The sequence below is a fragment of the Onychostoma macrolepis genome, chromosome 05 (genome assembly GCF_012432095.1).
Source record: "Onychostoma macrolepis isolate SWU-2019 chromosome 05, ASM1243209v1, whole genome shotgun sequence".
Lineage (NCBI taxonomy): Eukaryota > Metazoa > Chordata > Actinopteri > Cypriniformes > Cyprinidae > Onychostoma > Onychostoma macrolepis.
Window position 1 is genome coordinate 21,802,455 of NC_081159.1, and position 27,233 is coordinate 21,829,687.

The window sequence follows — 27,233 nt, forward strand, 5'->3', positions numbered from 1 at the left end:
TATTAGCTTTTCATCTTTGCAGCCCCCTGCAGTTCCCTCACAACCCCCTGGGTTTAATGCATAATGACTTTATACATAAAGGGAAAAAATACTAATGAATAATTAAAAATGTATTCTTGTTAATTTCTGATGGCTTCTAATGCTCAGAAAAAATAGAATTATAATAGCATTAAAGCTTTAAATGAAAAATGTAATTTACAGTGGAAACAAGATTCAACAATTATTATTATTTATTTACATTTACTGCTAGCCAGTTGTTCCTAATTTTTACTTGCCGTATATCACAAATGAACAATCTTTTTGAAGTATATTTTTATGTTTGCCAGAAATATTTACATTTTTCAATATTGTATTCTGGAAAGTAGAAAGCTATAAAGTATAAATTCATAATCACAAGTGACTTTTCCATCAACTGGACCCTCAGGCCATTCTTATTGCTGTGTACCATGTTATGGTTTTGGAAGATTGTTTATATTATGTACATCTATACAGGCATTCTCTGTTGACTTGCTTTGACTTCCCGTTATTTGTATCTCTACACAATGTGGATATCCTTTGAAAACACAAATGTGGAAAAACAGATACCCCTGACTGTTACAGGCCTCCTATGGATCTGCTTTTCCAGCACAAGGGCACAGAACAGGGGCTTGGAGCAATGGATTATTTATGGCTCTGGTGAGTTGCAGTCTATGGGGCCTAAAAGGCACTTACCTGTATACCAAAAATAACAATCAGGCAGACGTAGATAGCTCAGCACACCTGAGTGAGACTGAAAGCACATCGAAACTTTCACGTTGAACTTAGCCATGAGTTGTATCATCCTTCTTTTTTTTTTTTTGTCAGGCCAGTCACTGGACTCTTTTGGGATGGACATTGCTGCTTTATTACACACATCTACACACAGTCAGCTCCCTTTTGGGAGAATTCCCCATTTACATTCCATTATTTAAATTTCCTCATGAGCAGAATTAATGACTCAGGCCTTCTGATGAGGTGCTGCCATTGCCGGCATCACTTAATTAGAATAATCTATCTCTACGGGTCAGGATGCATGAAAGGGGGGCACAGCATTGGAACGTTTCATTAGAAAAGTTCATTATCAAATAAATAGCTTTGACTCGCAGAGAGACCGAAGGTGGAGATGTGCTTTGAATGAACATGGCAGTCTGAATATCGGTCCTTTGAGAGGAAAAGGAGGATAGAAAAGTGCAACAGCTGATTGTTTTTTATTATCGAAGGGTAAAGTATCGGAAGCATAGTGGGATTCTGGCAGGCAATCTCATGACATGTTGCAGCTTAATTAGTGTTGGAAATGGGACGTCTGAATATTAATTACATTTGATGAAGGCTTGTGCTCACTGCAGAGTGAATTATGAACCTGTGCCACTCCTTGCTCCTCAAATTAGGAAATAATGATGTCCCACCGAGAAATAACCTACTGAGCATATCTACTGTAAAAGCACATCTACAGTACACGTCTTAATGAAAGAGAGTAGAAATCAAAACAGTGTAACAGAAGTGATTTGAAGTGCCTTTTATTTTGTTTCAGACACTTTTATTTTGTTTTCAGATCACATGACCCAGAGCACAAAGAGGGAGAGAGTTGCTCTCTTAAAGGGAACACACACAAGTTCCAATGAAACAATGCATAAATGGATACTTCCATCTTTGTGGCGGAGCGGTGATTGTTTGTGCACTGAATTGCTCTTATATTAAAATCTTTATACACATTATAACCAATTAAGTTCGACCACACTTGGCTAAATATGTTATGTTTTGATCTAAAGATCTGGCTTTGATAAAATGTTTCTTCACGTCATGTGTCATTTAAGAGATTTTGCTATTTATTGATTGTAAGAAGGAATAAACATTGACATCTTTCTATAGAGTGTAAAATAGGGACGGGATAATGGGCGGTCAACCATTATCACAAAAAAAATGAACCCTGTCAGGTGTTTTTTATCACTTTAAAAATGATGACGCTGTAACTGTACTTACATTAACATACATATTTCCGAGTTGATCTGGGTTGAAATGACAACCGAGAAACAGACCATGAGCACACAGCAAAGAATACCTAGATGAGTGAGCAGTTGTACACTTTTGCATTATGCAGAAATATTTGACATTGGAATGCAAAAATTGACCGATCAGAATTAAGTATTTCAAAGAGCTGTGCAATTAAAAAGTCATAAAATTCAATTTTAAAGTAAACCTTCCAACTGTTACTTTTATAACAAATAAAATACAGGTAGTGCAAATGAATAATGACCTTTGAATAACTATATTATCTTTTAAAATCATATTTTTACATTTTTTAAATATTGTTAGAATACTATCAAAAACCAATTTTGTACGCATCTAATTTCCACTATGACATGTAAAACAAGTAACGGACAACCATATGAAGGATTAGCTGCTTGATCTTTGCTTTTCGATCTTCTCCTGAAGACCTTTAGAACTTCATTCTGTTCAAAATGTCAAAAATGTATTAAAAACCAGACCGGAAATCTGAATAGGCTTACATTAGCTTACAAATATTCTCAAATGCCCATTCATCAAACAGCTATATACAGATCACACATACATACAACAAACACATATAATAAATTTTGTTTCATTAGAACCCTGCCCCAAATGCCCATATTTATAGGCCAAAAACACATAGATATTTGTATAACGTGTATTGTTTGCTCACAAACAACAAATAGTGCATTAAAAATGAGAGACATAAAAATAAATGTGGACAACAGTTTCTATAGAGTGCATTCTCTTTTAAGTTAATTTTGATGATTTTAACTATTAATTTGGCAGATTTTGGACAAATATTGCTCAGCTGATAAAGTGACAACGAATACATTATTCAGTCATGCACACAACAACTGACTGAGATTAGCTATATGAACTTCTGGCGCCATAACAGAATAAGTACCGGATGGGTGTCACTGGATGAAGTCACATCTCCTCCAGAGATTCAGAGTATGATGTCTGTGTTTGAGTCATGAGGAGGAGAGCTGCTGTAGAGGAAAGGTTCAGGATGACTAAAGGCTGACTTTAAGAGGATCTTCTTTTGCAGTCAAGTTGAGAGTAAGACAACAGAGTAAAAGAAGGACAGAGAGAGAAAGGGAGGACAGAATAGAGGCAGAAAATCCTGGGCAAGCTGATCACAGCTTGTCTGACATCAATCCAATCATCTTGTTTTTCCTATTGGTTCACTGGACACACAGCTGATTCTTTAGGCTGGAAAGAGAAAAAGAAAGTTCAGAAGGTCAGGTGATCCAATAGGATGTTATGGTCACTGCAGTTGAGAACCACTTTAATGTAGAAACATTTACATTTTCACCTATCCAACCCTGTCATTTCATCCGAAAACCTTTCAGAGCTCAGCTTTAGGGCTTTGAGTGGTTGGTGTTTAATCCGGTGTCTCTATCTGATAGGTTTAAGAGTTAAAGTCTAAAGTCAAAACACAGTAAATGTACCCCACACTCCACACAGAAGAACCCATCCATTTCCCCCTCTAATGACAGGGCTGTGAAAAATTTCACTGGAACAAAAGATGATAATGTGCTGTGTAGAAACATGAGGGTGTTATGTCATTACACATTACCATAACTCTGACTCTAATGCTCTACACCGATGCAGCCATAGAGAAAAAAAAAACAGGTTGAGTGCTCACAGTAAAAGATGAAAGGGAAATTATGCTTGAGGCCTGTAATTTGCCAGCAGAATTATTTCTATATCCCGTAAACCATGTTAACGTCTCATTAAATATTTACATTGAAATATTGATAAGTGACTTTCGCCCTTGCAAAAGACAAATCTTCAGAAGGAACATTGCTGTTATTTGTCTTCTGGTTGTCAGTAAACTCACAGATGAAGGGCCCTATTTTAACGGTCTAAGCACATGGTCTAAAGTGCACGGCGCAGGTGCACTTAAGGTGTGTCCGAATCCACTTTTGCTAGTTTCACGACGAGAAAAACAGTCGGCGCACCCGGTGCACGGTCCACAAGGGTTGTCTCTATTGTCTTAATGAGTATTAGGTGTGTTTTGGGCATAACGTGCAATAAACCAATCAGAGTCTCATCTCCCATTCCATTTAAGTGCAGATGCATTCGCGCCATGGCAGATTTGCTATTTACATGGTGGAATTTGCAAGTGCAAAGACCGAACGTGTCTCCAGAGAGGAAACGGAGCTGCTCGTGCACGAGCAAATAGGTAGGCTAATTCTGATACATGCAATGACTATCCATTATGACATATTTTTATATTCATGTAGCCTACACATTAATAATCTTTTACATTGTAATCCTTTAATTTTTGATATTTGGCATGTTTGTGTGCTGTTGCCCTGTGTGTGTAATAAGCAGAGTGTACGTCCGTTGTGGACCTGCCTATTGCACATATTACTAACGTGCTCTTTAATTAACAAAAAAATACTGCGCCATTGACTTTAGACTAGGTTTTAATTGCTCAATGGCGCGGTCTATTTCAGTTGCCTCAAAATAGCAACGCGCCAACAATGCGCCTGAACACACCTGGTTTTCAGACCACCACAAATAGGCGCAAATGCATTTACTATTTAAACAACGTGGCGCAGGACGTGAAAATGATAACTGCGTCGGGCTGAAAGTAGCAAAAAACACCTGCGTTGCACCTGGCGCCGCATTGCACCAAGTGTATGATAGGTCCCAAAGCCAGTAAACGTTGTCATCTAGTATATGTTGGAATTTGTGCAAGTTTCTTGCAAGTTTTAGGTGACAATAAAATATGACACTGTTTCCTTTTCTGGATAATTCCTTTCTAAGGATCTTAAAGACAAGGACACTGTGATGGCTCAAAGAACATTCCTTGAAGTTAGAGATTTGAGGGCACTGTTGATTTAACTATAAAGAACAAGAGGCTGTATCTACCCAGATATTGCGTACAACAGGTTGTCACGCTAAACTCCCTAAACAAACAAGATAAAGGCTTGTTCAGGAAGCCACAGCGAAGCCATAATGAGCAGTAAGAGCTATGGAGACTGAAGTATGGAGGTGGTGTAACAAAAGAAGCTACTAACTAGAAACAACCATGTCAAAAGATGATTGTGACTAAGCTAAAACCAGAGTTATAAAACTATTATTAGATGACATCAAGAGACTTTTTAGCCTTAAATTCAGACTGCTTTTAATCAGCATCGATATTGTTCATCTTTAACAGTATGGAGTAATGAATGGTTTTAGTTTACCATAAATTCAAGCTTTCAGGACAATGACCCTAAATAGGCTACTAGATCATATGAACACTGGAGTGGCCCCAGAACATGCTACAATAGTCCGCTAAATGTTCTGACATCGATCCAACTGAAAATCTGTATTTCATATCTGTAAAACAACAAATTTTTTCAGCTCTTTAAAAATGAAAGCATCAAGGAGGTGAAATGAGAGACTTGCACTGAACGTGATATATAACCATAAACCAAAGCATGACAGGTAAATGCATTTGGTGAAGACTTTTTAACACGGCTCATTATGTTAAATTTAGCACATAGTTTGAGTAACACTGGAACTGATCGCATAGAGCAATAACAGCACCAGTGAGAGCACTTCAGGCTTTAATTACAAACTTAATCTTTGATGCACCCCAGTATTGTTACAGCCAACGTAAGCCAAAGAACGGACACAAAATCCTGTGAAAACACCAATTCATGTGACATTTCGAAGGACTCTGCTGAAGTTCAGGTCACTTGATACAGTGAGAGGGAGAGGATTGTTTATCTTTGCCATAGTAATGAAATACCCTAGATGCCTCTTCAAAGCGCAATTTGCATTTCAGGCCTCAGCACTAAAACCATCCTTCATTTCCAAATGCCAGGCCTCAGAGGGTTATTCACATAAATTCTGCAGTACACAATCTCTTTAAAACAGCCCAGTAAAATCTAGAAAGACCTCCCCCACCACCTACTTGTCTCCTGACACTGCTTCAAGCCTAAAGTGAATGAAAAGCCCTCTTTGACAGTAACTTGTTTTGCTAATTGTTTCATAATTGCTTAAATACAGTATGCTATAATTTTATTTCCTCACACAATGTTTTTGTATTGTTTTTTCCCACCCAAAAAACAAAAACATTTAATTAAAAAATAAATAAATAAATAAAAAATGCACTGCTTGGGGAGTTAAACTAATATGCATAATTTATCATAGTGATACATGATGATGTATGATTCTAAGAGATTTATGAAAGTGCACAACAGAACTATCAGCATCTGTGGATGAACCGTTTGTGTATATATATATTTAATATACATAATTTAGACATTAAGAAGAAAGTCAGTCCTAAAAGATTTGCATGTGAAAAATGTTGCCCGAGCAAGTAACATAAGCTGCTAGTACTCACTCGATAATAAAATTATGTATTTTTACCTAAATTATAGTGCGCATTTAATGCACAACAAAGCTAAACCCTGGATAGGCAATGGGCTCAATTAAAAATATTCTACAAAATCAAAAAAGCAAGATCAAAAAGTTATGTGTATATTTATCCAGTTGCTGAGGCAATTCAGAGCCCATGTGTATTTCAGTGTGTTTTTATTAGATTTGCTGTTTTATCAGCAGCCAAAAAAATCCAAGCAATCAAATTTTGGCCACATCTGATTGTCTGCATTTTTTACTTTGTGGCAAAAGTAAGCTTTATCTTACTTTCAAGATGTTTCTGATTACTTAACAGGTCAAGCTCACAAGCTGAAGGCCTACCTTCGTCATGAGGTTTTCATACAGCATTTGAATCTTTGCCGCTCCTCTTAAAATAGCTGTATTAAACATGCCGTCCGTTGTTAATAATTTACAGTGCTCACATCCCAAATTAAGCCAAACGAAGTAGCCCGGAGCAAAATTTTACATAATAATCTTCACAGCTTTAGATCCCACGTTCAAATGAAATTGCTGTTGCCAAACCAACGCTGACCTCCATCCACCTTCTCCCTCCCACCTTCCATTCATTCCTCCCTCTGGTGTTGTTTTCAAGTGGTGAACTTAAATGTAATGGAACGGTCCGATTTTCGCCCCTTCAGTGTTTTGTGGTTTCACTTACAAAGCAATTGAGACAAATACATTTAACAATGTTCCTTTCAGTTTTGTGAGGAAAATAAAGTGTTAAATGACAAAAACCTAAAAATCATAAAATGTCACAGTGACATTGTATTTTTGATTCTGAGACCTTTCAGTTCCTACCAGAATGACCACTGGGTCATTCTTGTGCGAATTTAATTATCCAGACCTCTGTATGAGCAGGACTCAGGCAGCAGAACCCTGAAAGTGAATGAGCTGCAGTAGTGGTGATTCATTCTTCTCTTAAGGCAATGCTCAAGCAGCTTCCCTGTTATGCTTCTGAGTGGAGGGTGGGTGTCTCAGGATAGAAACATCAAAGAGTCATGGTCTGATATTCTGCATTCGCAGCTGTGATGTAAAATGTAGGAAGCACTTGGGGCATACAATTTGCATTGAAGCTGTGGGATTGTGTATGTTAAATGCTGCTCTTCATGTGTAGGGTCCTCAGAATGGATCAGCCCACTATAGTGATACTGTTGCATTGTACAGTCATTTACAGTACATATTAAATAGTCAACACTGAAATTGTTTTTCAGAAATGAAAGAACTTGTTTTCATTGAGTCAAAATATAAGATAATATAAGTGCAGCTTTATGTTGGATGAAGAGGCTGTTTATTTGGGGTTGGTTTCAACAGACCTAGATGCTTATTACGATCTTTCAAGTCTAAAATCCAAGAGGCAATCCACAGGCGTAAATGACATGTAACAGTTTAATATTTACAATAAATAATAATTAATAAAGTGATACCAAAAATTTTTTTTTTTTTTTTTTTTTTTTTGGCATCATGGTTCCACGAAGAACCTTTAACAATAATACAACTTTTCCATTACACATTTCTTTAGTGGTTACCAGAAAGAATCAGCAACATTATAATTTTGATCGGCAAGTTAATAGCGTGGTGAAAACATCTTTTTTTCAGTTAAGAAAATTGTCTAAACTGAAATCCATCCTTTCAAAAAATGACTTGGAGACTGTTTTGCATGCTTTTGTTTCTACAAGGTTGGATTATTGTAATGCTCTCTATCTGGGCGTAAGTGAATCTTTGATTACCCGTCTTCAGTATGTCCAGAATGCTGCAGCAAGGATTTTGACAAATACTAAAAAACGAGACCACATAACACCTGTATTGATATCCCTTCATTGGCTGCCTGTAAAATATAGAATACAATACAAGGTGCTAATGTTTGTCTATAAAGCTTTGCATAATCGGGCTCCTGAATATATAAAAGACATGTTAATTCCTTACCAGTCCCAACGTCATCTACGTTCCTCTCAAAATATGCTTTTAACCGTTCCGCGCTCTCGGTTGAGGCGCAGTGGAGACCGTGCTTTTTCTGTGGCGGCTCCTACACTCTGGAATGTATTACCGTTATCCTTAAAATCATCGTCGAGTATGGACATTTTTAAAAAGACCTATTTATTCTATCAAGCTTTTGGCGTTTAATTGGGTTGAAGAATTGTGAATGGTTGGCTATTTGTTATGTCTTGTCACTCCATGTTTGTATGAATTTTAGTATTTCTATTATTATGGACAGCACTTTGGTCCATTTTAATGGCTTTGAAAGTGCTCTATAAATAAAAATTAAGTTGAGTTGAGTTGAGATTGTCACGAATCTGGTCTGCGAACTTCCGTTAACCCTCCACCAGAGGTCACTCGCTCACCACATGGACTCTTACACTGCACAGATCGTTACACTTACACTGAACTTCAGTTCCCACAATCCATTGCACTCATTACACTCAGCTGCAGCCAATCACACACTTACACCTGAGTCTGATCACACAGCTGATTCCCATTTCACCCCTTACATAAACCATGGACTTCCTCTTGCCCTCTGCCGAGTATTGTATGCGCTTATCGCTCCCCTAGCTACAGCTACTCTACAGTGCCCTTGTTAGTTTTCCTAGTCTTGCCTTGCCTTGCCTGTTTTGGATTGTGTTTTCCCCTGCCTGGACTTTTGCTTCTTTTTCAGATTACCTCTCTCGTCAAGCCCCTTTGGATACTGTTCGCTGTCGACCGACCCAGGCCCGTTTTGGATGACTCTTTGCCTTGCCTATGATATACCTGTTTGCCACTGTTCGACCCTGCCTGTTAAGACCACGTCTCTTCTCAATAAAAGCTTGCAAATGGATCCGCATGCCTCTCGTCTCGTTGGTCCCGTTACAATCATTGAATGTCAATGAAGAGTAGGAAAAATGCTTCTTTCAAGAACATTTGACTGAAAGTTTCTTTGAGGAACTAAAGTCATTATTTTTAAAAGTGAAGCTTATAGTGAACTATAAAAACACTACCTGTAAATGATGGGAGGCAGAAAATAATGTGTCAGAGCCATGTCTCCATAGGGTAGTGTACAGCTCTTGTCTATTTCTAGCTCATGTCAAAGCAAGTTCAAGTTCTTATTCTCTTATCTTACCTTCCATTTTACTTTATTTTACAAAATAAAGCAAAAAGCCCATGAATAAGAAACATAGGCATTCTAAAGTTAGGTTTTCATCTGACATTTCTTAAGACAACTAATTGTGAATAAAAGGAAAGTAAATGCAAAGCAGAGAAGGAAAAATAAAACCGAGAACAAACCCACAGATCACTGTCATGCTGATGGGAAACACTTTTTTTTCTCTTCAAAGAAATAATGAAATAATGAAAACAAACAAGTCTATACAAAGGGTGGCTTTTCAAGATGAAATACAATGTTTAAGGAATGAGTCATCCATTAATGTCACAGCAGGTTTTTCAATGTCACATTTAAAGCAATGTTTCTGTAAGGTTAACTGGTAGATAATGGCACAATCAACACCAAGGTCAAAGATTTGAGGGAATACATAGGCCTACTGATGAAATATATACATAGAAACACTTTGAATTGCTATGAATAAAAGTCCTTGTCAAATCAATAAATGTTAAAGTGGGGTTGACGAAGCTCCAACATCCCTGTGATCCTGTACAAAGGATGAGTGGTTTGGAGAATGGATGGGATAAAAGACAAAAATTCTGTCATCATTTACTCACAGTCATGTTGTTCTAACCTGTATGTTATACTCTGTGTTGTGAAACCAAAAAAAAAAAAAGTTATTTTTGGAATTTTTAAAAAATTTTGCACTATACAGTGAAAGTCGATGAGGTCCAGTGAGGTTTTGGACCCCACCGACTTTCCTTGTATAGACAAACAGTTGAGACATTCTTCAAAATATCTTCTTTTTATGTTACAAAGAAGAAAGTAAATCATACAGGCTTGGCATAACATGAGGGTGAGTAAATGCTATATTTTATCCTTTTAATTTACAGCTGAACCAGGACCATTGAACACAGTCGCTATTAAACATTTGTCTTCTCCACATTGTAATTTTTCAAGACAAGTAGCGTATCTTAGTTAAGTGGAGAAGAGAATTTTTAAATGCATCAAATCAATCTCAATTTCTCAAAAGACAATAGTCATCCAACATGATATAAATCATGTCGATGCTACTGAGTTTTGTAAAAACTTTTGTAAATTTAAGAATTTACTGTGAGATGATATTGGAATTATTGTTCACCTCAAAAAAATAAAAAGCTCCATGCTCCACTTCTGTCTCTGTTTTTATCTTGTGTCACACAAAATAAGTCCTCATCTTGTCTCATCACAATATGATGCAAAAAGCAAACAATTTTGTTTGAAGACTGTCTTAGGCTATTTGTTCAGACTGTAACAAAATCAATACTTCATGTTTTATCGGCGCTTGGAGTGTAGACATGTTTATTTTACATTGAAAAATCAAGATTACCCTAGGGAGCTTACTTCTTGTGTGAGACAAACAAATCAGCCAAGATGGTGTTTGGAAAATGGGGCAAGCGAGATTGAAGGCAAATAGCTTGTTTCAGACAGGATGAGACTGGAATGAAAGAGCTGTCAGGTGGCTACGCGGAGACATATCCTCCTGGCTGTAAGGTTGCTGAGCAGGAGAATTGTAGGGGGAATAAGATGATGGACAGGAGAGGGATCAAGATGAAGGAATTTCATTAACCAGCAGGGTTAAAAGCAGCGGTTGGGGTAAAGGATGGCTAGGGGAGGGGGACGGTGATGAGAAGTTATAAGGCAGGCGTCGTACTGTGTACCGTTTAATGTACTGAACAGCACCTTTAATCACTTCAGCTAAAGAGCAGCGGGGAGACAGACAAGATCCCTGATGCATTCTATGGGCACTTTCATAACCTTTAAGTTGTTGTTTGTGACGGCTAGTAAACTGAGATGTGTGGGAGTCTTTTTTATTTTACTCTTGAGGCAAACATTTACAGAACAAATTAATAATGACTGAAAAGGTGTTTGCGAGACAAATTAAGTCAAAAGTACCCACACTTTTGTACCAAATTAATACTGCAATATGAAAAATAGTCAAAGCTAATTGTCTTTGTTATCGTCTTTCTGCAGTTTCTGATAGTCAAAATAAATCTGTATTATTATAGTATTATTATCAAAAAATACTTGAAGGCTACATGCCTTTGTTGTGTGCCCCTGTGGTTAAAGTCCGTGTAAAGTCAATTCTGAGAATTGTTTGTAAACGCATTATAAATGTTAGAAATGCATCGCTGAAACATGTTACAAAAACTGTGAACTATGTAGTGCTTAATTGTGGAGTTAAACCGTTAAACAGTTTTTCACCATTTTTGTGACGCAATCGAGCCAACAAGCACGGCCCCTTTCCCAACACTATAAGAACTCAAAACACACATACACAATCGTAAAATTTCAATTGTATTTGTACCAACTTCTGAGCTGGAAAACCAAAAGCTATGGAAAACCCATTTTCCTTGGGATGCCCTGAAGAATAAAGCAATGTTAAACTAAATCATTATGCATGCTTTAGATTTCCTTTAATGATACTATAAGAGCAAACAACAGCACGCACATCTATCTCAAATGGGTGCTCGACTAAAAAACAAGTAGAAGCATATTGAAAATGCAAAGTCAGCAACACCTAAGCTCCAAAATTGGTTTATTCATTATTACCATTATTATTTTGGTTATATTGTGTTAGGTCATGTGACCTTTTGTTCACATGTATAAATAGAGGCACATCAGTGTTGTTCATTTGTCTGATGAAGAGCCTGTGTGCTTGAAACGTTACACTCTATGTGAATTTTTTTTGGAGCTTAGGTGTTGCCGACTTTGCATTTTCAATATGCTTTAATGATACTATAAAATGGTGTTATTAATTTATGGGTTCTCACACCTTATGTTTTTGAAAGAAGTAAATAGTTTTATTCAGCAAGGATGCATTAAATTGATCAAAAGTGACAGAATCTTTCATAACAATAGAAGTTTTTACTAATTCAAAATTAATCCTGTTCTTTTGAACTTTATATTTATCAAACAATCCTTTTTTAAATAATAAAAAAATTAAGCACTAAATCAGTGTAACAGAAGTGGCGTGACACAGATGGTAAGCACACTGAACAAAATTATAAACGCAACACTTTTGTTTTTGCCCCCATTTTTCATGAGCTGAACTCAAAGATCTAAGACTTTTTCTATGTACACAAAAGGCCTATTTCTCTCAAATATTGGTCTAAATCTGTGTTAGTGAGCACTTCTCCTTTGCCGAGATACTCCATCCACCTCACAGGTGTGGCATATCAAGATGCTGGTTAGACAGCATCATTATTGCACAGGTGTGCCTTAGGCTGGCCACAATAAAAGACCACTCTAAAATGTGCAGTTTTACTGTAAAAAATTGGTTTTCTGGGTCTGAAAACCAATCAGTATCTGGTGTGACCACCATTTGCCTCATACAGTGCAACACATCTCCTTCGCATAGAGTTGATCAGGTTGTTGATTGTGGCCTGTGGAATGTTGGTCCACTCCTCTTCAATGGCTGTGCGAAGTTGCTGGATATTGGCAGGAACTGGAACACGCTGTCGTATATGCCGATCCAGAGCATCCCAAACATGCTCAATGGGTGACATGTCCGGTGAATATGCTGGCCATGCAAGAACTGGGATGTTTTCAGCTTCCAGAAATTGTGTACAGATCCTTGCAACATGGGGCCGTGCATTATCATGCTGCAACATGAGGTGATAGCCGTGGATGAATGGCACAACAATGGGCCTCAGGATCTCATCACGGTATCTCTGTGCATTCAAAATGCCATCAATAAAATGCACCTGTGTTCGTTGTCCATAACATACGCCTGCCCATACCATAACCCCACCGCCACCATGGGCCACTCAATCCACAACATTGACATCAGCAAACCGCTCACCCACACGACGCCATACACGCTGTCTGCCATCTGCTCTGTACAGTGAAAACCGGGATTCATCCATGAAGAGAACACCTCTCCAAAGTGCCAGATGCCATCGAATGTGAGCATTTGCCCACTCAAGTCGGTTACGACGACGAACTGCAGTCAGGTTGAGACCCCGATGAGGACGACGAGCATGCAGATGAGCTTCCCTGAGACGGTTTCTGACAGTTTGTGCAGAAATTCTTTGGTTATGCAAACCGATTGTTGCAGCAGCTGTCCGGTTGGCTGGTCTCAGACGATCTTGGAGGTGAAGATGCTGGATGTGGAGGTCCTGGGCTGGTGTGGTTACACGTGGTCTGTGGTTGGATGTACTGCCAAATTCTCTGAAATGCCTTTGGAGACGGCTTATAGTAGAGAAATGAACATTCAATTCATGGGCAACAGCTCTGGTGGTCATTCCTGCAGTCAGCATACCAATTGCATGCTCCCTCAAAACTTGCGACATCTGCACATTTTAGAGTGGCCTTTTATTGTGGCCAGCCTAAGGCACACCTGTGCAATAATCATGCTGTCTAATCAGCATCTTGATATGCCACACCTATGAGGTGGATGGAGTATCTCGGCAAAGGAGAAGTGCTCACTAACACAGATGTAGACAGATTTGTGAACAATATTTGAGAGAAATAGGCTTTTTGTGTACATAGAAAAAGTCTTAGATCTTTGAGTTCAGCTCATGAAAAATGGGGGCAAAAACAAAAGTGTTGCGTTTATAATTTTGTTCAGTGTAAAAACAATGACCTTTATTTTTGCACAGAGGAGTCGTTACGGATAGTTGGGAGATGCAAGGGCAAGTATAACAGTCTTTAGACGTCTTCCTTGGAGATCGGAATAGAGTGTAACATGGAATCCTTCCTTACAGATGACCAGGAGACCAGGTGACACAGAGCACACACCTCAAGAGCACGGAGACTGGAGAGAACGTGGAGACACAGAACACTAAGGAGGAACACAGGAGGTAAGTCACACAGGTACGTAATATAGAATGCTGAACTAAGTCAGAGAGTCCACTTCGTAGATATGAGACCGGACAATGATGGTGACTGAGGTGTGTGCTTATGTACTTGACTGGTGATTGGGTAATTGGATGCGTGACAGGTGTGGGTGCTCAGAACTCAGGTGAGAGTGATATCTGTGATTGGGTGGTGGTGGAGCCTGGCCGATTCGTTACAGTACCCCCTCCTCCACGGCCCGCTCCTGAGGGCCGAATACCCAGACGTCGTGGTGGTCTACCTCTGCCACGGGGTGCAGGACGATCAGGATGAGCAGCGTGGAATTCCTCCATTAAGGAAGTGTCTAAGATGTCATTTCTGGGTACCCATGAACGTTCCTCTGGTCCATAGCCTTCCCAGTCCACCAGGTATTCCAGTTGACCACCACGGCGTCGGGACTCCAGGATCTCTTTGACCTTGTAGATGGTACCCTCTTCAAGGATCAAAGGAAGAGGGGGCTCCTCCGTCTGTCCAGGCTCTGTGGGAATAGGAACAGGTTCATGGTGAGGCTTTAATAGTGAAAAGTGAAAAGTGGGATGAATTTTATATTGAGGAGGAAGTTGAAGCCTGTATGTGACCGGGTTGACCTGTTCCAGGATGGTGAAGGGACCAACAAATCTGGGACTGAGCTTCTTGCTGGGCAGGCACAGCCTCATGTCCCTGGTGGACAACCAGACCCTCTGGCCTGGCTGGTAAGTTGGTGTTTCAGCTCGTCGAAGATCTGCGGCTATCTTCTGCCTGTGCACTGCCCGCTGAAGCTGATGGTGCGCTGCGTCCCAGACCCTCTCACTTTCCCAGAACCAGTGCTCGACGGCAGGAACATCGGAGGGTTCCCCTGACCAGGGAAACAGGGGAGGCTGGTAGCCGAGCAAGCACTGGAAGGGAGTGAGACCAGTAGATGGATGTCGCAGGGAATTCTATGCATGGGTTACCTCCAGAGGGCGGCAGGTCTGTTATGAAGTCAACTCCTAGGTGTGACCATGGGCGATTGGGTACGGGTAATGGAAGGAGCTTGCCAGCTGGTAAATGGCAGGGACTTTTGGACATCAGTCTGGACATCCCTGAACCAACCTTCACACATCCCTTGCCATATTTGGCCACCAGAAGCGTTCTCGTAGCAGCGAGAGGGTGTTGTTGGCCCCTGGGTGGCCAGTGCCCCCAAAGGTGTGAGAGGAGTAGATGAGTGGAGTGCGCTGTGATTGTGGCACATACTGACATCCTGGTGGGCAGCCCGGGGGATTGTTGGGAGCTGCATCCGTGGCGACTGGAGGAGTGGTCCATTGGATGGGACTGATGATCAGTTTGGAAGGAATGATGCTTTCGGGCTCCTCTTGTTTCTCAGAAGGACTGCAAATTCGAGACAGGGCATCAGCTTTAACATTCTTGGAACCTGGACGATAGGAGATGGAGAAGTTAAACCTGGTGAAGAAGAGCGCTCATCTTGCTTGTCTGGGGTTGAGAAGCTTGGCATCACAAAGATATTGCAAGTTCTTATGGTCGGTAAACACAGTGAATGGATGAACAGTTCCTTCTAACCAGCCTCCTCCAGCGCTAATTTGATGGCTAGCAGCTCCCGGTTACCAATGTCATAGTTAACCACTGCCGGGCTGAGCTTCCGAGAATAGAAGGCACATTGATGAAGTCGAGCTTGTTTCCCCTGCTGCTGAGACAACACCGCTCCCACTCCTGTGGTAGATGCATCGACCTTGACTATGAAGGGTAGATCTGGGTCAGGGTGAACGAGGAGCGGTGCGCTCGTGAAGGCTTCCTTCAATGTGGCAAAGGCTGTAGAGATGGAGACCAGGACAGAGACTTGGGTTTACTGCGTAGAAGGTCTGTTAATGGGCTGACAATCTTGCTGTAATCTTGGATGAAGTGGCGATAGAAGTTGGCAAATCCGAGGAATCTTTGGAGCTCTTTGATAGTGGTGGGTTCTGGCCAGGAAGTGATAGCTGCTACCTTCCCCTCGTCCATCTGAATTCTCTTGTGGTCGATGTTATATCCCAGGAATTGCACGGAAGGTTGGTGAAAGGTGCATTTCTCTGCCTTGAGGTAGAGATTGTACTCCCTGAGTCGTTGTAGGACCTCCGCAACGTGACGGCGATGTTCGGCCAGGCTCCGGGAGTAAATCAGGATATCATCAATGTAGATGATCACAGAACGATGGAGAAACTCCCGGAGCAGCTCGTGCATAAAGTCCTGGAATACGGAGGGGGCGTTGACGAGTCCATAGGGCATGACCAAATACTCATAATGGCCAATAGGGGTCACAAATGCAGTCTTCCATTCGTCCCCCTCGCGTATCCGGATCAGATTATAAGTGCTGTGGAGGCCCAACTTGGTGAAGATTGAGGCACCCCGGAGACGTTCCAAAGCCGATGGGACGAGGGGAAGTGGATAGCGAAATTTGACTGTGATCTTGTTAAGTGAGCGGTAATCAATACAGGGCCTCAAGCCTCCGTCCTTCTTGGCCACAAAGAAGAAGCTAGATGCAGCAGGGGAAGTCGATGGTCGGATGTATCCTTGTTTCAGAGCTTCAGCGATATATTCTTCCATGGCCCTCTGTTCTGGAAGCGAGAGTGGGTAGATCTTTCCACGGGGCACTGGCTCACCCGGTAGGAGATCGATAGCACAGTCCCATGGCCGATGTGGTGGTAGCTGGGATGCTCTCTTGGGACAAAACACGTCACTGAAGGGGGCATAATAGGAGGGAATGTTGACCGACTGTTTCTCTACGGGGCTTTCGATGGATGTTGAACACACGGGTATCACTTCAGCAGGAGATCTTTGTGGTGAGAGAGTGTTGGGAAAACATCCTGGAAAGCAGTTTTTGCCCCACTTCAGGACTTCTCCCGTCTTCCAAGAGAGGATGGGATAGTGTTTTACCAGCCACGGGCGCCCTAAGATGATGTCACGGTGGACCCCTCCAGAACGAGAAGATGGATGGTTTCGGAATGAAGTTGACGAATGAGCAGGTTGATGGGTCCCACACCATAGCGCACGTTCCTTCTGCATAATGGTTTCCCTGTTACCGACTGGACTTGGTAAACTGTTTCGGTGGCGATGGTTTGAAGTTGGAGCTGGCGGCAGAGATTTCTGGAGATGAAGTTTCCTGCTGACCCGGAGTCGAGTAGGGCAGATACTGAAACAGACACAGAGGCAGTAAGCATTACACAAGTAGTGAGTGGTTCCATCTTAACCTCCGCAGGTTGAATGACACTCACCACAGGTCGTGGAGGATGAAGGGGGCATGCCAGGATCATATGCCCACTCGCACCGCAATACAAACAGAGACCCCGGGCCAACCTTCTCTGCCGCTCAGCTGGAGTGTGTCTCTGGTTTTCAACCATCATGGGTTCTGGAGATAATTCAGGAGGGGTCGTGGGATCTGGTCGGCGGAGGAGTGATGCAGACACAGCGGGTGATAGCTCTGCTAAACAGGACTGCATGTGGTTTGCACAGCGAATCGTAAGAAGCAAGTTGCAAGCGAAGTTTTGGAACCAATCCCTGCCGGTAGGTGGTAAGTAGCGATCTTTCATTCCATCCGCTGTCAGCTGCAAGGGTTCTAAACTTGATAGAATATTCTTTAATATTCATAGCGCCTTGCTGTAGATGGTAGAGTTGCTCACTGATTGTAGTATCTCCATCGGTCCTGCCAAATACCTCACGGAAATGAGAAATTAAGACTTTGTGTGGCGGGGCTGGTCTGAGCCCAGATTGTTTCTGCCCATGGCAATGCAGTTCCTGTTAGAGAAATAATGAATGCTATTTTAGATCGTTCAGTAGGATACATTCGTGGTTGCATCTCAAAGGTGAGGGCACACTGTAGGAGAAATCAGTTGCACTCCTCCGCCGAACCAGAGAAGGGCGCTGGTCTGGCCATAGGACTGGCGATGACGGTAGGCGAAGAAGTGCGTGCGGTGTTTGCGGAAGTGACTGACGGTGGTGGTGATGGCGGAGCTGGAGCCTGGAGTAATACTCGCCGGAGGGAATCCACGAGCTCCTGAAATGGGTCGTGGGAACTCATCTGTGCAGATGGTGTTGGTTAACAGAAGTGGTGTGACACAGATGGTAAGTAAAAACAATGATCTTTATTTTTGCACAGAGGAGTCGTTACGGATAGTGGGGAGATGCAAGGGCAAGAATAACAGTCTTTAGACGTCTTCCTTGGAGATCGGAATAGAGTGTAACGTGGAATTCTTCCTTACAGATGACCAGGAGACCAGGTGACACAGAGCACACACCTCAAGAGCACGGAGACTGGAGAGAACGTGGAGACACAGAACACTAAGGAGGAACACAGGAGGTAAGTCACACAGGTACGTAATATAGAATGCTGAACTAAGTCAGAGAGCCCACTTCGTAGATACAAGACCGGACAATGATGGTGACTGAGGTGTGTGCTTATGTACTTGACTGGTGATTGGGTAACTGGATGCGTGGCAGGTGATCTCTGTGATTGGGTGGTGGTGGAGCCTGGCCGATTCGTTACAATCAGCATATAAGAATGATTTCTGAAGAATCATGTGACACTGAAGACTGGAGTAATGGCTGCTGAAAATTCAGCTTTCACATCTCAGGAATAAATTATAAAAAATATATAAAATATATTCAAACAGTTAAAAATTTGGCAATATTATTGCTTTATTTGATTTTTTATCAAATACAGCAAATGTAGCATAATATATATATATATATATATATATATATTCAATCTTGTCAAATACTTTAACTTCACTATATAAAATATAAATATATATATGTGTTTTTTGGGGGCTCAAGATTAGGATGTTAACTTAGAAACATTCAGATGTCAAACTGTCCTGTGTGCTTCACACAAAACACATTTTTTTGTGTGACACAGAATTGCTGCATACAGAGCACATCAGACAACATATCAGACAACAGTTCACTGTTACCTACTGCCTCATGTCATAATCCTAGACAGAGATACCACATTCATCAGCAATGAATGCCCTCACATAAGAGAAAGAAAAAGTGTCTCCCCAAATTAAAATACTCTTAGAGCTGAAGTGAATTACTGAATATAAGGTTGCTCTCAATTTGGCAGGGGAAACATATTTGGCTTGTTGTAGGAGTGTGCTTGACTGAATGAAGAAAGGAAGGGGCAGGAGGGTTCATTTAGTCTGTCTGAGGAGACGCGGAGTGTGTCTATTGATCTGCAGACTTATCGATACTCTTAACACGAGAGGGTCATTTGTTTCACCATCCCCCCACAAAGAGTGCGAACTGAATTTCCTCATTGTGCATGTGTGTGTGTGTATACTATTATTGAGTTTCTGCGTATATCTGATGATTGTTTTTATCAAATGAAATGTTTGTGAAGTGAACTCTCAAAGCCGCTTCGGAGATGAAGTTCATGTGGAGTGCCTTTAATGAAAATGGCACAAATGTGTAGTAGATGAAACAGAACATACATGTCTTTTCACTAATTAATATTCACAGACATTATTCCATATCGTGATTTAAGTGAACAACACTTATTAAAATTTTGCCAAATCCTGTGTTGCAGAAATCATAGGGCCCCATTATTATATGCAGCATGCCAGCATGCTCTCTGTGTTTGGTTATATGTTTGTGTGACAGTGTGTATTTGTATCTCAATCAGTCAACTCGTTGAGGTGGTCCACTCAAAACAAACCACCTGCATAAGGATCAGCAGGCAGAGTGCAGAACAGTACACCCCCAAAACATATGCTACTGGACTACACGACAGGGAAGACATCCAATATGACGGCAGAGGGTGATAAAAGGGCTGGACATCTGACAGCTATGTAGATGGAGTCAGGCTTTTTTTTTTTTCTTTTTTTTTTTACAGGGCTCAGAGTTATAGAGCAGTAGATTTTGTCTAGTGAGGAGCAATGGAGAAGGATTTTTAATAAGTGATGGAGAGCTGACTGAGAGTCTAGTCTCAGTGCTCACTAAAATCTCAATTTTGGATGTGCTCCTAATGTTTGCACAGCTAATGACCCGCATGTGTGTGTAAACAGAGGAACTGGGGTCAGCACCAAAATTATGGAGTAATTGCTTCAAACACGCTTGGAGCAGAGTGTTTAAAGAAGGGGGAAATTCTGAACAAACAGTCAGACTGCCAGTTCAGAGGTCTGAAAGACTGTGAGCGAGAATAAGAGGTAGTAGGCTATATCAAAGAGAACAAAAACTCCACTTTAGGGACAACTGAAAGAAGAACAGTCCAAAAATTCAATAACAATCTAGGAACATTCAAAAATGCCCTGGAACCTACCAATACTTCCAGAAAATCTGTCTAGTAAACTAAACTATTGCGCTCTGTTTGTATTATTATCCTCATCACCTAGTAGAGTTACAATTGCAACAACTCTATGTTTTATGTATGTGTGCGTATATATATATATATATATATATATATATATATATATATATATATATGTATATATATATATATATATATATATATTTAAATACATATAAAACACAATGCATAAATTAAATAAAAGACATGTTGGTGCACGTTGGCGCTTACTTGTTTTGGTGCTTGGATCCCTGCAGGTGTGCATGATACTGTGCCACTGAATTCAGTGTGACACTGCAGACATCACATGTGTAGCAGCGTTTTAAACCTACACAGAAAAGAGACACACACAAATTTTGTTTTTAGCAAGTACAAATTCAAATGCACATAATCTAGCATGACAGTCATAGCAAGAATATTCAGCTGTGAAATCTCATAATGTATATATTTCAATGACATCATCATTTATAGGACAAAACGATTTTATTATATTTGGGTTGAATCATAAAAAATAACATTACATGCATATCCTTTGACTATCTTTTGTCCACGGCCTCTGCACCATGCTAAGCTGAAAACAGAGTGGTCAATAAAGCCTTATCATGTCATTCCCGAGAACAGAAGGACTAACTGGGGAATAAGATAACGCTGGTCTCTATCTCTCTCAGTCAGCCGGGGCTCAGCACGGGTCACTGCTCGGCTGTGTTTCGCGGTTCTGCCTGATCAACTCTCCTGATTACCGTACCCTGAGGGAATGTGTTTGTAGAGAGAATCAATTAAAGAGATATAAATATAGAAATGTCAAGCCTTTTTATTTATTTATTTGTGTTTTTAAGAACAACTATGAAATTACAATGGAAGATCTCTACATGAAATGCGATCCGTGTCTAGGGAGGGGGACCTTAGTGGAGACAAGTTCCTCTGTTCTTGTGTGTGTGTGTGTGTGTCAAGTGACATTATAAATATTTGAGAAGGCCATGTGGCTTGTAATGCAGCTTGGGATACTGATGTTGTTGCACCCATAAGGACAAGAGAGGGGAAGCCACGAACTGTGACGGTCTTGTGCAGCTATGAAGAAATATAAGTGGAGTGAAATTTGGCCGAAACGAAATAACACTTCATATTATCATTCAATGGAGAAGCCACTTTAAAACTTTAAAGCTACTTATAATTTTAAGTAGTTTATAAACAGATGATACTTTTAACATTAAATTGAACTTATGCTCAAGTTAGATTCTAAACAACCAAGAAAGCTATATATTTATATTACTAATTCAAAAAACACTACCTCAAAACCTCATTTGTTTACATAAACAAGTGTATTTATTATATATGACAAAAAAAGACAGAGCATGTCTGATCACAGCCTCAGCTTGCTCTGTCTGCTATAAAATAAAATGAGACAAAAAATACAGTAATATAGCATTCTGTCACACTTCTACCTCTTGGCACTACTAAAAAATGTAGTTAAGTTAGTAGCATCACTATTTACAGTTACCCTCCTCTACCTATTTGTGTGTTGACTCTGGACAGCAAAAAGCGTGTTACTAACGTGACACAGCAGCACTTTGGCTCTATCAGTGCTGTTTCCTGCCTGCGCCCCCGTTATGGATTAAGCGTCCCGTATAATTGCTGTCATGTTGCACTAATGATATTGCAGCTGAAAAATGGCCTTTGCAATCTCCTCCTCTCCAAATTGAGTTAAACCCATAAACAACATTTGCAGGAGAAGGGCACGGAGAAATTAATGTTGTACTGTTGATTCATCATCATGCTTAATTTTATTCATTCTCATACATCTAGAGTTTGCTGCCTCTGTTGATATGCACTTGCTGTGTATTACAGTAGATTGGCAAAAAAAAAAAAAAAAAAAACCTGACACTGACAGACCAGGAACAAAGTCTTCCTTGTGTCTATCTGTGTTATACCCAAGAGTCTGATTATTTCTGCCACTGTCCAGCCAGCAGGAGTTTTTAAAACTTGCTAATCATATCAGAAACAGTGAAACTGAAAAGCACAGCAAAAAAAAAAAAAAAAGTCCTTTCCCTCCACAACTTTTTAAAGCTCCTAGACACATGGTGATAAACCAAATATTTTTTGACTTCAGCAGTTTAACATTTGTACAATGTGCCCATGGTTTGTCTCAGGCTGATGGCCCAGAAAGAATTTGCATATGTTTATTGTGTTTTTTGCACTGATTTTTTGGGCAGAAATTTCTGCATAATTCTGCATAAAAAGTCTGCTGAGTTTTGTGGGTACCGATTCAGCTGACCATATTGTCAACTGTTTAGTTTAGCTGGTATATTTTATTAGTGGGATAAATACAACCACTTGCTTTATTCCCCACACACACACACTCTTGGGTACTAACATTGAGAGGATGTGGCAGAGCCGTGTAGCTTCTGGTGACTCCCAGCTGGCCTTTTGACAGGCCGCCTCTCAAATGCTTTTTGAAAAGGTGAAATAATGGAGCACCGCCCAGGCATCCATCAATGTTAGCCATCCGTTCTGCTTGTCGCACTGCCCACGAAACACATGAGCAATGAAGAGTTGACCAGTACGCATCTCTTATGAAGTCTCTCTCATCTGTGTCACCCTTGCCTCAGATTTATTGCCGTTAGCACAGAATATCCTCCGAATGGGAATAGAGGAACCACAAGTGGAAAAAATTAGATGGAATGTTGACTCTTTGCACGGTGAATATATATATATATATATACAGTGAGGAAAATAAGTATTTGAACACCCTGCTATTTTGCAAGTTCTTCCACTTAGAAATCATGGAGGGGTCTGAAATTGTCATCGTAGGTGCATGTCCACTGTGAGAGACATAATCTAAAAAAAAAAAAAATCCAGAAATCACAATGTATGATTTTTTAACTATTTATTTGTATGATACAGCTGCAAATAAGTATTTGAACACCTGTCTATCAGCTAGAATTCTGACCCTCAAAGACCTGTTAGTCTGCCTTTAAAATGTCCACCTCCACTCCATTTATTATCCTAAATTAGATGCACCTGTTTGAGGTCGTTAGCTGCATAAAGACACCTGTCCACCCCATACAATCAGTAAGAATCCAACTACTAACATGGCCAAGACCAAAGAGCTGTCCAAAGACACTAGAGACAAAATTGTACACCTCCACAAGGCTGGAAAGGGCTACGGGGAAATTGCCAAGCAGCTTGGTGAAAAAAGGTCCACTGTTGGAGCAATCATTAGAAAATGGAAGAAGCTAAACATGACTGTCAATCTCCCTCGGACTGGGGCTCCATGCAAGATCTCACCTCGTGGGGTCTCAATGATCCTAAGAAAGGTGAGAAATCAGCCCAGAACTACACGGGAGGAGCTGGTCAATGACCTGAAAAGAGCTGGGACCACCGTTTCCAAGGTTACTGTTGGTAATACACTAAGACGTCATGGTTTGAAATCATGCATGGCACGGAAGGTTCCCCTGCTTAAACCAGCACATGTCCAGGCCAGACTTAAGTTTGCCAATGACCATTTGGATGATCCAGAGGAGTCATGGGAGAAAGTCATGTGGTCAGATAGAACTTTTTTGTCATAATTCCACTAAACGTGTTTGGAGGAAGAAGAATGATGAGTACCATCCCAAGAACACCATCCCTACTGTGAAGCATGGGGTGGTAGCATCATGCTTTGGGGTGTTTTTCTGCACATGGGACAGGGCGACTGCACTGTATTAAGGAGAGGATGACCGGGGCCATGTATTGCGAGATTTTGGGGAACAACCTCCTTCCCTCAGTTAGAGCATTGAAGATGGGTCGAGGCTGGGTCTTCCAACATGACAATGACCCGAAGCACACAGCCAGGATAACCAAGGAGTGGCTCTGTAAGAAGCATATCAAGGTTCTGGCGTGGCCTAGCCAGTCTCCAGACCTAAACCCAATAGAGAATCTTTGGAGGGAGCTCAAACTCAGCGACAGGCCAGAAACCTGACTGATCTAGAGAAGATCTGTGTGGAGGAGTGGGCCAAAATCCCTCCTGCAGTGTGTGCAAACCTGGTGAAAAACTACAGGAAACGTTTGACCTCTGTAATTACAAACAAAGGCTACTGTACCAAATATTAACATTGATTTTCTCAGGTGTTCAAATACTTATTTGCAGCTGTATCATACAAATAAATAGTTAAAAATCATACATTGTGATTTCTGGATTTTTTTTAGATTATGTCTCTCACAGTGGACATGCACCTACGATGACAATTTCAGACCCCTCCATGATTTCTAAGTGGGAGAACTTGCAAAATAGCAGGGTGTTCAAATACTTATTTTCCTCACTGTATATATATATATATATATATATATATGCTGTAAATAATTTTTCACATATGGATGCAGATGAAGACTCAGTTAAAAAGAAATGTAGAATTTTCAAGGAAATCATTTTTCTATACATTAGGAATTACATTTTGACCATTTGGCTGAGAGTGTTATTCAGAATAAAAATGTGAAGTAGATGGAATGGAACACACAGCTTTCAGAATTCCTAGAGCACGATAAAGTTTAATGATGCCTTCAGGGATATTATCACCTCAGGCTTCTGGTCCCGTCAGGGATCATAACACCACTGAACTGGGACATGCTCCGGGACATACTTACTGAGATTCCCATCTGTCGATCCTACAGTTTATCCAACTTAAACTAGTTAGAATAATAGTTAGACTATTAGTCACTAACCATTACACTCTAAGACTCAATTTGTTTTGCCATCAATAATCAGGACACACTCACCACAGCTGGTATTTCAACAGACACTAATGTGTAGCAACTATAGGTGCTATAGGACTCAGCTTCAAACAGGCTTTAGCTACGTATTTACTTTTTTTAAGGTAAAAGTTAGGTGATTGGCCATTTTTCATTTCCTTCTTTATATACAGTGAGATTCAAATGTCGGAGTCAGCTGTTTAGAACGTTTTTTTTTTTTCTTTATATAAAAATGAATTTCTATATTCTTTTTGAATATATTTTAAAATGTAATTTATTTCAGTTATGACAAAGCTTAAATTTCAGCAGCTATTACTCTCATTCTCTGTCTCATAATCCTTCAGAAATCATGAAATCAGAAATGCAGCCTCGCTAAACAAACTACTACTACTAATTAGAAAAATGCTTTAGCACGCCCACATGTTTTTTTTTTTTTTTTTTCAATCTTGCCTCAATAGGACAAACTCTCTGGCAAGTTGATCATTTGTGAACTTTAAGGCAACACTAGTTCATCTATTTTTACCTCCAGGCATCTGTCCTCCTGATGGTACAGCACAGATCTCACTTTGACTCTCTCAGTGAGCCAGAAAACCCAAGCATATGTTTTATTATAGTATGATTCTGTAAAGGATAAGGTGTTCCAACTACTACATCATTTACATGGGCAGTGATCATGAGGGCAGAGGTCATATTCACAACATCCTCTCATATTCAGCACATTATCAACCACTCAAGCATGTTTGCACTGTAAATAGACACTGTTTCTGCCTCAATTTGTCATCAGCTCTGCTGTGTGAATTCAAACATGAGCAAAAATATGCTAAACAACAATGAATGAGAAAAATATGCCCATATATGTACAGTGACACGCAGATGGCATATAAATGGTGGGTAATTCAGCAAACACTGATCCACTTCTGCTCCAGAAGAAAATATATCAACCATATCAAATTGAAAAAGCCCATGGCTAGTGCCCATATTTAGCAGTGCACATACAATACAACACAATTCATTTAGCATCTGATTACATTTACATACTAATAATTACAGTATCTCAATTATGTGATAAAAGTACCTTATACAGTTTATTCTGGCCACCATTTACTTTCTTTTTTTCTGCAGAAAACAAACTTACTCCTATATGTAGCATATTAGTAACTTAAAGTGCACATATTTTGAAAGGATACCATCTTAAGTGACAGCCGTTGTACCAGCTGTGTAAAGATGCAGAGTGTAAAGACCGTTAAAACATTCCTCTGAACATTTTCTTTTGTGTTTTACAGAAGAAAGTGCAACATAAGGATGAGTTAATGATGACAGAATTTTATTTTTGGGGTGAACTATATCCTTTAAATAAATTCTGACAATTGCTGGTGCAAGATGTCTTAAATTAGATCTTTTTCCAGGACATAGAAGCTACAAAAATAAAGTACTGCTTTTTAAGTCTTTCCAAAATCATTTTAGAAACAAGAGCTAACGTCTTACCAGTACAATAAAATATAATTTCAACAAAGCCTAAAAGAATACAGATAACATGTCACCTTGGCATGAAATCGCAATAACCACCAACACTCCTCGATTGGATTCAGGGTGGCACGTAAGACTAATGGCTTGTACACTGAAGCACTAGGCAGGAAGAATGTAATTGCACAGTCCTTCGGAGTGAAGATGCTGATTACCAGACGAGCCAAATTATATCTCCAAACTTGTCTTTCCAATTAACCAGCAGGACTGTGTTTGGATAGATGGAATTTGTCACAGGCGTCGCCTGATTGGCTTGGTGATGACACTAAAAAAAAAAAAAAAAAAAACTCAGAGAAAAGAGCCATAATCACTTCTGAAATCATATCAGTTTGA

General features: G+C 40.2%; 1 protein-coding gene across 6 annotated transcripts in view; it reads right to left on the reverse strand.

The window, feature by feature from the left end:
- Positions 1-1,520: 1,520 nt before the first annotated feature.
- Positions 1,521-27,233, reverse strand: part of zmat4a (zinc finger, matrin-type 4a) — an 84,028-nt gene continuing 58,315 nt past the window's right edge. For 3 of the 6 annotated variants that reach the window (XM_058777398.1, XM_058777396.1, XM_058777400.1), the window contains 2 exons: positions 20,883-20,979; positions 1,521-3,240 (listed from right to left, as the gene is read on the reverse strand). In XM_058777398.1, coding sequence (XP_058633381.1) covers positions 3,213-3,240; positions 20,883-20,979 — 125 coding nt within the window. In that variant the 3' untranslated portion in view covers positions 1,521-3,212. Of the gene's footprint in view, positions 3,241-20,882; positions 20,980-25,879; positions 27,166-27,233 lie in introns of those variants that run through there. The other 3 variants (XM_058777399.1, XM_058777397.1, XR_009271535.1) reach the window with 2 other exon arrangements.